The sequence below is a fragment of the Ambystoma mexicanum genome, chromosome 2p, assembly GCF_040938575.1.
Source record: "Ambystoma mexicanum isolate Mex_15411 chromosome 2p, UKY_AmexF1_1, whole genome shotgun sequence".
Taxonomy (NCBI): Eukaryota; Metazoa; Chordata; class Amphibia; order Caudata; family Ambystomatidae; genus Ambystoma; species Ambystoma mexicanum.
This window is the reverse complement of record NC_090923.1, coordinates 1,178,638,722-1,178,651,039: the sequence shown is the minus strand read 5'-3', so window position 1 is coordinate 1,178,651,039 and position 12,318 is coordinate 1,178,638,722. Positions and strand designations below refer to the sequence as shown.

Genomic DNA, 12,318 nt, shown 5'->3' with positions numbered 1-12,318 from the left:
AAATTATAGCATCTAAACTTCAATATAGATCATTTAATATTTCGGGTCAAATTCATGCGCATCTGTGAAGTAGAACAAATTAATACAAATTAACAATGAAGGCACTGCTCGTATAGGTCCATTCTAGTAACATGCTCATGGTTTATGTATTGTTTAATACCAAGGAATTACTCAGATAACAGTTTCTTTGGGTTGGCTCTTACAGGAAGTGTGACATCTCATGGTCTTGATTTAGGCCAAATTCCGTGGCCCGAAATTTGCAAATGATGCGTGCTTCAACTTGGCGAAGGAGAACTTCTCGATTTCCTCCTCTATCACCCAGAGTTACCTGTTTTTAGTCCTATAAACCTCAAATTGGTCTTATCTTCCAATTGATGATTGGTTTGCCAATGGTGTGCCAATGGTAATAATATGTCTTGTTTACTCATACCATAGAAATGCTCACGTATTCTGAACCTCAGTTCCCTTTTAGTACTTCCAATGTATATCTGACCACATGTACAGATAATGGCATATACTATATCATTACTTCGACAGTTGATAGTATCAATGATTTTAAACGACGTTCCTCTTGAATCAAAGAAAAATTATGTGTCGGGGTGTGCGAGTTTACACATGCCACACGATCCACACTTCCTGAATCCTTTAGGTGTAGTCGGTAACCATGATTCCGGTCTTGATATTGGTGTTTTTTGGAGTAGGGATGGACTGAGAAAAGTTTTCAGAGTTCTGGCCTTTTTGAAAATTAATTTTGGTTTCTCATCAATGAACTTGTTAAGGTGTTCATCTAGTCTTAGAAGGTGCCAGCTTTTGTTTAGAATTTTCCTGATTTCGAAGTTGTTGTAGCAAAGGTCATTATATATCTCACTTTGTCCTGTTCCTCTACCTGTTTGGGATGTTTAGGGGTAAGGGTAACCTCCCTATTCATTGTGTTGACTTTTTCATATGCCTGTTGTATGCATTTTGTATTATAGCCTCTTTGTCGAAATATTTTTTTAAGTAGGTCACATTCTTGATTGAAGTCAGTATTATTTGTGCAGTTCCTTCTGGCTCTCACAAATTCACCCTTTGGTATGTTGTTTATCACTGATTTTTGATGACAACTGGTTGCAAATAAAGTTGAGTTTGCTTCTGTGGGTTTGCGGAAGGTTTTTGTCAAAAGGTGATTATCCATCACATAGATTGTAAGGTCCAAAAAGTCTATACTGGTACTGCTTGATGGTCCTGTAAGTTGGATCGCTTGATCATTATTGTTAAGCGCTCTTGAAATTCAGTGAGTTCTTGATCATTACCATTCCAAATTAACAGGATGTCATCAATGAATCGTGTCCAAATCACAATTCTGTCTTGTGCATCCTTATCCGTGTAAACAAGTTTGTCTTCAAACATACTCATGAAGAGATTTGCAAGAGCTGGTGCATACCTGACGCCCATTGCTACTCCTTGTTTTTGTCTAAAGTATCTTTTGTCAAACAGGAAGATATTATTTTCCAAAGTTGTTGTTAACATTCAGTTTCACGTGTGGTTTAGCTCATTGAAAGCCGCAACGTAGTAATTAGTAAGAGCATTGTGCATCTGAAAAGACTATTAAAGAGATTGCCGAGCCCTGCACCATACATAATGTGGGTTCCTTTAAAATACAACTGATCGCCATAACCAGCATGGTTCATGTAATATTCCATATAAGCCCCAGGGTCTCCATAGTTGTTCACCACAGCCATTATAATGTTTTATTAGTCTTTCAGTCAGAGCGGTCTGAAGTACAACCGCAGCCAGATTATTCCATATTGAAATGATACAAACTTCCCTTGGTCGTCTCTTATCTGTATGTTGATGGTGTTGAAATGGTTTTTACACAAAGGGACATAATTTGGCTGTTGTATTGAATGTTCACAATATCATTGTAGTTCCCTTGAATTTCCATGGTTCCACGCAGTGGATCGTAGCTGTCCCCCACCCTTTGATACTCCACGATATTGCTGTAATCAGTAAGCTATAAAAAACACTGTTAATGTCATCGCAGGTATTGTCCATGGTTCTTTACTTCCAATGTGCTGCATGCTTCCGAATATGTTATGCGCAGTCTTTCTGCTGTTGAAAACCTAACCGATGCGTCCGGACTCTGTAAGAAAACATTCCGCTGGTGCGGGTTCATGTGTAGCATCACATCACCGTACTCGGGGATGATTGATATGGCTTTATTGATGACTCTGAAAAGTTCCTGTATATTTGGGTAATGCCCCTTAGGGGACATTCCCGGCCAAAGACTTGGGGGATTTGTTTGTTTTCTGATAAACATGGCTTTCCCTGGGGCTAGAGTGTCCCATGATCGGACGTACTGGACTTTAATGAGCGCCACCGTCCATTGCCCTTGCAAATTTACGGGTTTGGTCAGCTTCACTGTAAAGTTGGATATTTTGTTCCCTGGGAATGTCTCCACTGGAGCGTTGCTGGGGAGCATAATATAGAAAGGTGCAGACTATATGCCACCCTGTCACACACCTGTGGCCTCTAGGGATGAGGCAGGCCCCCCAACTGCTGAATTTGTCAGGCCACCCCAGCCATTTGACTAGATGCTGTTTCCTGGCTCCACAACTTTTATTTTTTATGACTTTTTCAATTCTATAAACTCGCGGTTGGTGTTTACTGACTTTCTGGATCTCCTCCCTGCAAAAACAACTTGAACACCCTTGATCAATTAGTGTGTATATAAACAGGCCCTCCCTTTGAGTGACTCCATCTACGATAAAGATCTCGTCGCTGTAGCTCTGCTAATAGCCCTTTGTAAAGACGGCCTTGTATTTTCGGATTCACACGTGATCCCCAATTTAAGGGGCATAAGTGTCATCTTTTTAAAAGTCTTTCACCGTACAGTTTTTTCCAGACCTCCAGGGAATTCTGTAGCGTTACATCAGCGTGGGTGGTTTTAATAGAGCTAAAATACGTGTTGTTAAACACATTTATAAAAGAGGGTAAGACCTCCACATATCCACAGGTGTTTTTAACCATGAGAAATTGACAGAGCTGTGTTCTAAAAGTTTGTAGCAAACATTCTACAATATAGGCTTTAACATTGGAATGTGTTACGCAGTGATGCACCTCATGTTGCTTTAGTAGACTCTGTAGCAGCTTATTTAAGTACTCCTTACCGGCATCCGTCTGTCACAACTGTAGCTGCTCATAATTGTTGTTTCCTGAATAGACCCTGGAAAGCTGAGAGAGCGCCCGTATTTCCCAGGCTTACCACAAAGACTATATATCTGGGTGGTATGACCCTCCTCCCACACCATCATAGCCTTAGAGCCGGCCCTTTAGATCAAAATTCATATCAAACCTTTTGGGATTCTTCAAATATTTAAGTATATACAAAATATTGGGGTTCAATAATATTGCTATCAAAAATGTTGGGGGGTCTCATCAATTTGATATAAAATGTATATCTGCTTCCTATTACCCCAGGGCGGAACCCCTCTGTGACGTCAGCAACGCGTCACTCTGCAAAACCCTAGATTCAAAGTCCCCGTCTTCAGAGCTCACTTCGCTCTTGGCACTCGACCGAGCAACATCGTGCTGCTCCCTTCTTTATATAGATTGTATAGGTTCCTAGTCATTCCATCGACATCCATAGCATCGACAGACCAAGCCATCTAAAAAAATGCATCGAAAAAAGTGCATTGAATGCATTTGTTTTTAATGTACTTTTTTTAAAGTGGGGGTCCCCCCCATACCCCCTTTTTTTTATCCTTTAAAACCCATTAAAATAAACGCTTTACCTTCCAAAAACATGCATTCAATGCATTTTTTTAATGCTATTTTTTAGATGAATTGGTCTATCGATGCTATGGATTTGATACAATGACCAGATACCATTTTATATCAATTGTTTATTCACTTATATCAAAACTAATATATAATAGAAAACATATATACATTTGATATAAAATCAATATAAAAAAATGTTTATATCATTTTTATATCAAATTTATATTAAGTTTATATCAAAGCACATCAAAAAAAGGGCGCTCTAGGACCGGAAAACAGGGGGCGTGTCCACCTGTCAAAAATTAACTTGAGACAAAAAGGAGGCTCCTTCTACTACTAGTGGGCTTGCTGGCCTTGGGACCAGAAACCTCTAAGAGAACAACTGCGTGCCGTTACTTGAGATAGGGTACAGTGAAATCCAACATGGGGAATTGAGGACACACGAAGAGAGATGTGAGCTCTGGGGGACTGCCATGAAGTCATTGAGAGAAGCTAGATTTGTTCGGTGGGTATGCGGAGGTTTTGTATCTGTATTGAGGTGAGGTCCACACTCTGGTGCACTGTGTCTTCAGTAAGGTGAGTACGGTGCAAATCTACTACTCTGTGTATGTAGCGAGGTAAGGTGCAATTCTGGTCCAATGTGTCTGCAGAGAGGTGAGGTAGGCATTCTGATATCAGTGTTGACTGACTCTCAGACTTAGTAGCTGCAGTGAGGTGAGGTACACACTCTGACTCCCTGTGCTTGCACTGAGGTGAGTGAAGTGCAAACTGGGACACCATCCGTGAGTGACTCCCATACTTGGAGACATTAGTGAGGTCAGATTCAAACGTGGATACCCTGTGCCTGGAGTGAGGTGAACATTCCGATACCAGAGGAGAGTGACTCTGATACTTAATGGTTACCGTGAGGTGAGGTGCAAACTCTGATACCCTGTGCCTGTAGTGAGGCGAGTGAGTTACAAACACTAATAGCTGTGCCTGCAATTAAGTAAATGAGGAACAGACTCTGATACCCTGCGTCTGTAGAGCCGGAGGCTCTCAGACACTGGCTGCTTTGAACAGGAATACTCCTGAACAGCCACGATGGCCCCCACTCCCCAAGAATAAATCCGCTCTGCTGCTGGCCCCAGGAACAAACCCAACACCGCCCAAGGAGAGCCAGAAGCTGGTTTCAATTAACAAATATATTCTCCAGTCTTTTGTTTCACCATACAGAAATTGGACTCAAAAAAATATATATATATTTTATTTTCACCGTATCAATTAAAACATTTTTGGTTCCACATCTATGACCTAATTGGTCATAACTAGGCAGGAATGTGCTTGTTATGGTAAAGCTAGGAGGTGAGCCTCTGGTGGGAGCGGAGGTTTGCAGACCTGCGGGTGTAACCCACACTTGAACCGCTGAGAATCAATGCGGGGCAGTGGCTTCTAAAAGGCCAGTAGGGCTGACAGTCACATCATGCTTGGCTGATCCTGACTCTGCCGACAAAGCCATGTTGGTCTTTCCGAGTTCCTGCCCTCTCATGGGGGCTCTCAGGTTCCAGCAGGGGCTAACCCCGAGGCCTGAGCCGGGGCCCGGCTAGCAGTGCACCTTGTAGTCCGCGCAGCAACGGCCGGAGTCGCCACATGAGGCGTTGCAGTTGCAGGGGAAGGTGCGAGAGTTGGCGCCACAGCGCCCCTGACATGAGTTGAAGTCGACGCCTGAGCAGCTGCACTCGCCATTGGTTGAGAGTCCGCCATTGATGCCGAGGGTGGGGCCGGTCGGAAACCGTTCACCAGCGTAGTTGCCTAAGGAAATGGGGATACAATGGATAACACGTGTGAGACGAAAATTGAAAACTAACGAAATAAATTGTCTTGCAATGTATGAGTTTGGAACATCTGACAAGTTGAGGCCTCAGACCCCGAGAGGTGTGATCAAACACTCGCACCAAAGCTCGTTGCACGGTGTATACTGAGATGAAGCTGCCAACCGAACACCACCACTCTCTCTCAGTTGGTGAGGGGGCGCGGTACCAATACCCTTAACATTTAACATTTAATATTTCCCACACTTGGATGGAATTGTGGACACTGGCCACAGTCGCGTCTGGGTGGTATTGTCGGGGCTGGCGGGTGCCGCACTTGGACGGAATTGTGAATGTTGGCATGTTAAATGTCATATAACCCACTAACCAAAAGTCTCAAAATCTGGGCATACTTATCTGACTCAAAAAACTCACACAACCATCTCTCACACAACAACCCGCACGCACTTCACCACAACAACAGATAAGCTGCGCCAACAGCACACGAGGACTAACATCTATCCGATACTTGCACCAAAGCTCAGAATCCGGTGTATACCGAGTTGAAGCTGCAACACAACACCACTCCTTTCACTATCCTACTCCCTCTTCACCTTACTAACCCATCCCGCCTTCTCGTATACAGATCCGCCAGAGCGCCTGGGGTCAACTCCGTTGGTGACGGTGCGCAGTATAAATATAATACATTTAACATTTAACATAGCTAGGCAGGACCAGCGTTTTTTTAAGGGTGGCCATGGCCATCCCTTGGTGGCGTCTTTGAACCTCAACCCTCACGCATAAGAGAGGGAATACAGGAGCAGCCTTCAGAAGGCACGCAAGCAGGACTTTAAGAGGGGGGCATAGCGGTGCAATTGCCTCCTCCCTTATTGGCTCCTTTGCCCACTCCACCAAGTTTTTCGTTATGAGCATTCTGTTCCCCAGCCTTGCATATCCAATGAGCCATGCACAGCCGGGGGCATTTTGCTTCCCCAACCTTTCATGACCCATTGGGGATGCTGGCTGAGGACCTGCATGTTGGTATGTGCGAGGACTCTTGTGCCTCCTCGCACATACAAATTGAATGGACCACTTTGTCATTCGCACTATGGGCCTTGCGCACATTTGCACAATCCAGGAAGCTCTCTTTGCTTCCCGGTTCCTGTTCATGTTACGTGAGAGCTGGAGCGCTGGGAGGAAACATCAGTACTGGGGCAGAAGGTATGTTAATTTAAATGTGTATGCATGTATGTATGTGTGTAATGAGTGAGTGTTTGATGATGGGTGTGCATGGGAATGAGCGAGTGCATGCTGCGTGTGAAGGTTGTTTGAATGTGTGCGCGTGTACGTTTGTACTGGAACATAGAGCTGATTTTGGCAGGAGGTGGCTTGTGCATCAGCTAAAATAAGATTTTCGTGTGAGGTGCTAGGAAGGCCCAGGGGCCAGGCATGGTATTTTTTTGTACTGCCCATCTATGATAGATGCCTAGTAAAACATACCATGCCTGCTCCTTGGGCCCCAAAGCACCTTGCATGCACATATAATCACAATGTGTGGCTGCAAGGCACTGGGAGGCCCAGAGGCAACGCATGGCATTTTTTTATTGGGCATCTATGATAAAGCAAGCATGATAAATGTTATTATGTGACTAGAATGACTTTTTAATGCGGCCAGTCTAGCCATTTCTTACTGTGGCATGACATTTTGTATTGAGAATCTTTGATAAAGCAATCATGATAAGTGTTATTACCAGTGGTGCAGCACAACATTTGGGGGGCCCCTGTGAGCTATGCTGAGGGTAACACCAATCCAAAAATCCAATACATACAAGTCACCAACAGTGCACAGGGATATTAATATTTTAATTAATGTAATGCTTTGCAATAAAAAAATGCCATGCCACAATGAAAACATGTTCAACTTGCGGGACAACGTAGACCAGTTTAGGCATGTAATTAATATATTACAGGAAAACATGCCATGCCACATTAAGACATACCTAGACTGGCAGCACCCAAATGCCATTCTAGCCAGGTAATTACACTTAGCAGGACTGCTTTATCAGAGATGCCCAAGTAAAAAAAAAAGCCAAGCCAAAGTAAGAACTGGCTAGACTGGCTGCACCAAAATGCCTATCAAGCCACTAATTACACATATCATGCCTGCTTACCCTGGACATGGGTGACATTATGATTTACCGCAAAACCCCTGCCCAACCCCATCCCCCCCACACATCCCCTCTCCCTCCCACCCCTACCCCAGTGTCCAAAATCAGCTCCTAAAACTAGAATTACCTGCACATCCCTCTTCCTCAACACAGTGCTTCCTTACGAGGCACCTTGCCAGATGGGTAAGTACTGGGACAAGGAAGAATGGGTCTAGGAGTAATGAAAATTACAGGTAACTAAACTAGGCATTACCTCCATGTCCCTCAACGTGCCTTGTGTATGAAGCATGTTGCCTCATAGACAAGTACTGGGATGAAGAAGAGTATGGATAGGTGTAATGAAGATTACCAATAAGTAATCAACCTGGAAAATAAACCCAGAGAGAAGAATTTGCAATAAATATGCTGGCAAAATATAAAGGGTGCCCACCTTTTAAACCCAATACATTATTATGAAATATTCCAAGGAAAACAAACACCAAACAGGAGACGTGTGCTTTAATTACACTTTTATGTGGTCTTGTTGGTATGCATCTGCACTGGCAACATGGAAACCTGGGGTGAAATCTTAGTAGCTGAATACTTGAACAAGCAAAACATTTTTTAATGATGGATTCAAAACACCACGCAAAGGTTGCGTCCGCCCTCTGAAAAAGGTGGACAGATGTTGTCTACGCATATGTATCCTCGACTTGTGCCCTGAAATTCAGAACAGGGCCAGAACCAAAGAAAATAACCCCTCCAGTCTCCAAGATTGTAACCTCTACCGCCATATCCTGGGAAAATGTTCATGACTCACTTGCCCTCTCATCCTTTCCACTTTCACCCCCATGTTTGCCTTTCAACAATACGGTTTTTATAAAAGGTAACTTGAAAAGTACACAACCATAGTAAAGTACTCACACAAATATATAAATCCTTATAGAAATATTCAAGGCAAAAATTGTACAATTGTGTCATTATTCCCCAGACCTTGAATACAAGACTACAAATACTAGAATGCAAGTCCGCAGAAGGCAAAAAATATCCTGTGGATTTTGAAAATGTACTTTTCAAGACTTAAAGGGCCTCATTACGAGTCATGCCGGTAAGGGAAAAATGATGCCGGTATGTAAATACCGGCATCATTTAACGTTCTGTAGCATTCTGACCCGCAAACCCGGTATGAACGGCACCGTTATTTACGGTGCCGCTAATAGCGGCATAGGTGCGTACACGCGCCTCTTCAGGTAGTCAATACCGGCATGCCGGTAATAGGGGGTAATCACAACCCACGCAAACATGCAAATACCGGCATCGCGAACACAGTAACAACGGGCTGCATGATGCCGGAAAAACAGGCATCGCGGACCACCCGCAAACAGCAACCAAGATACAAGGCAGCTGCCACAGGTGCACACAATCCCCCCAGGTGGAGTGAAAGGAGGCTGCGCCAGTATGAACTGAGCACACCCACACACCACAACCCCCCAGGTGTAGGCAATGCAGAATGGGCCAGTACAAAAGGAGCACACCCACACACCACAACCCCCCCCCCACAGGTGTAGGCAATGCAGAGTGGGCCAGTACAAAAGGAGCACACCCACACACCACAACCCCCCCCCCACAGGTGTAGGCAATGCAGAGTGGGCCAGTACAAAAGGTGCACACCCACACACCACAACCCCCCCCCCCACAGGTGTAGGCAATGCAGAGTGGGCCAGTACAAAAGGAGCACACCCACACCCCTTCCTACACCAAAATTCTACCACTAGCATTTGCAATCATGGCGCAGGAGGACATGCCTATACTGCTACAACTACAGCAACAGCAACAACAACAACAACAACAACAACAACAGCAGCAAGAACAGGCAGCACAGAGGAGACGCAGGAGGAGAAGGAGGGTGAGACAGGCCCAGCAATTACCACCAGCGCAACCACCAGCACCTCATAGGCAGCCACCAATCCCTCGCACCAGACCCAGCCCATTCAACCTAACCCCTGAGCAGATCCACACCCTGTACCGGTTGGACCGTGACACCATCACCACCATAGTGGACATGATACAGAACGACATTGCCAGCCACATACAAATACGCACTGCCATCCCCCCACTACTGAAGGTGGTGTCTGTGCTACACTTCCTGGCCACAGGCACCTACCAACACACAGTGGGCCAGCTGCATGGCATTTAACAACCACTATTCTCACGCATGCTGAACCAAGTGCTGGATGCCCTCCTGAAGCACGCAAGCACCCACATATCCCTACCACGGACTGCCCAGGAGATAGCCTAAACCAAAGTAGGCTTCCATGCACTGGCAGGCATGCCCAATTGTGTCGGTGCCATCGACTGAACCCATGTGGAATTGGTAGTGCCCCATGCCACAGAGGCGGTGTACCGCAATCGCAAGCAATACCACTCCATCAATGTGCAAATGGTATGTGACTCCAGCAAGATCATCACTCATTGCTGCGCCCGATTTCCTGGATCCACACATGATGCTATGGTACTGCGCAACTCCACGCTACCCCGTCACATGGAGCGACATGCTGGACCACGTGCCTGGCTGCTCGGTGAGTTGCACAACAGGCCCATGGCCATGCTGTGGGGTACTCATGTGTGCGGATGCAGAAGGGGGGGATAGTACACCTGGGTGGGAAAGGGGCAGGGGATAGTACACCTGGGTGGGAAAGGAGGGGGTAGTACACCTGGGTGGGAAAGGGGGGGATAGTACACCTGGGTGGCAATAGCCAGTGAGTGTAGAATGAATGCAGAGCTAAACACTCCTCACCTGACACAGCCAAACTGAAAATGACACATCACTGGGCCACATATCACAAATGATGCAAATGGATGACAACTAAGAGGCACAAGCAGGCCACCAATGCATGACTGAACAGGATGGCAACTGTGCCAATGCAGCCAGTGTGACCATGCATAGCAAAGAGTATACTGCATGAATTGGAGGCTAAACATTGTCACACTGCCACAGCACATCTGCCTCAGCATGCATGCTTACACCCTGCATCATCTATTCAACCCCATCCAGTGTTCCACACCTCTTTACAGTATACATTCCATATAGGTGACTATTTGGTACACGTACAGGGACATGTGCATGCTCACACCTAATAGCTGCTGCCATGACCGTGCTCCCTGAAGGTGTCAGTTCAGATTGACACACACCTATTTGTATCTGCTTGCAGGTGATGGAGGATATCCCTTGAGGCCGTGGCTACTTACCCCTGTGCGGAACCCGCAGAACAGCCATGAAGAGGAGTACAATCGTGTGCACACTCGAACCCGTGTTGTGATTGAGCAGACCTTTGGCCTGTTGAAGGTGCGGTTCCGCTGCCTGAGCAGGTCTGGTGGGGCACTCCTGTATAGGCCTGAGAAGGTGGCAAAGATCACCATGGCCTGTGTCATGCTGCACAACATGTGCGTCCGAAGGAATGTACCACTGCCACCTGACATTGACATGCATGGCCCAGGTGAGGATGAAGGGGGTGGAGATGGAGGCAAAGGAGCCCCCCTGCCAGTATGTGATGCACGGGACGGCCATGCTGTACGCCAAGCACTAATTGACAAATACTTTTAAGACACAGGGACCATGAATGACTTTTGTCAGTCAGACACTGGGCCAATGTGAACATGCACAAAGGGAATGTTGTAATTTGGATACTGAAAACCGTAACACATTAAATGGATGCACACCAAAAATTACAATGTCCAGCCAGGGATTGTTCTCCCCCCTCCCACAATCCCAAAACAAACTCCCTCACCCACCCCACAGATCCCAAATGTCCCCATGTGCGCAACAAACAGTGTTGCCTTCACCAATGTTACTCCTCACATTTTTTCCAATTTTCAGAAAGTCACTTTTTGGCGACTTTAGGGTCTGGGGGTTCCATGGCCATGCGCCGTGCGCTCCTGCGCGTTAAGCGCACAGGGCTAGATTGAACAGAGTTGGAAGGTGTTGACGTTGTGGATGTGTCAATTGTCAATCCCCTTGCAGACCCATAGTGTGGTTGCTGCACTTGCCTGATGTTGGCTAGTAGGGCCTCGGTCAGTGACCCCATGCACTGCCTGAATGCAGACGTGGACGCCTCCATGGCAGCTGTATTTGCAGCAATGGCCGTGGTTATGGCCTTCATAGCCTCATTACCGGCAACGACCTGTTGCCGCATAATCTGCAGCATCTCGTCTTGGCGGGCCTCCACCCTTGCAAGACGGACCTCAAAGGTGGTTTCTGTCGCAGGTTTACCGGTGGCTGGTGGGGTGGTGGAAGGCAGGGTGGTTGAAGGCAGGGTGGTGGAAGGCAGGGTGGTGGAAGGCTGGGTGGTGGCAGGCACCTGCGTGGGGCCCTCATCCTGGGCACTGTCGTCCGCGAAAATGCCGATGTCCGAATCTCCTAGGTCGGAGTCATGGAGACATGGGTCATCCAGGCTCTCTGTCTCCACAGGGGGGGAGGGGGTGCCAATGGGTGTTGGGCTGGGCAATCCCAAAGATTCTTCGGCCTCTTCGACCACCTCTGTGGACACGACGTCCGTGGTGGCCGGTGGTACAGCTGGCACTATCGCAGCAGGTGCACCCTGCAGAGATGATGCCTTGTG

At 46.4% G+C, this 12,318-nt stretch overlaps 1 protein-coding gene across 1 annotated transcript in view; it reads right to left on the bottom strand.

The window, feature by feature from the left end:
* Window positions 1-4,992: 4,992 nt before the first annotated feature.
* LOC138567865 (deoxyribonuclease-1-like) overlaps window positions 4,993-12,318 on the bottom strand; it is a 230,589-nt gene continuing 223,263 nt past the window's right edge. Inside the window, exon 10 of the mRNA XM_069646357.1 lies at window positions 4,993-5,553. Within this exon, the coding sequence (XP_069502458.1) occupies window positions 5,345-5,553 (209 nt within the window). The 3' untranslated portion in view covers window positions 4,993-5,344. The remainder of the gene's footprint in view (window positions 5,554-12,318) is intronic.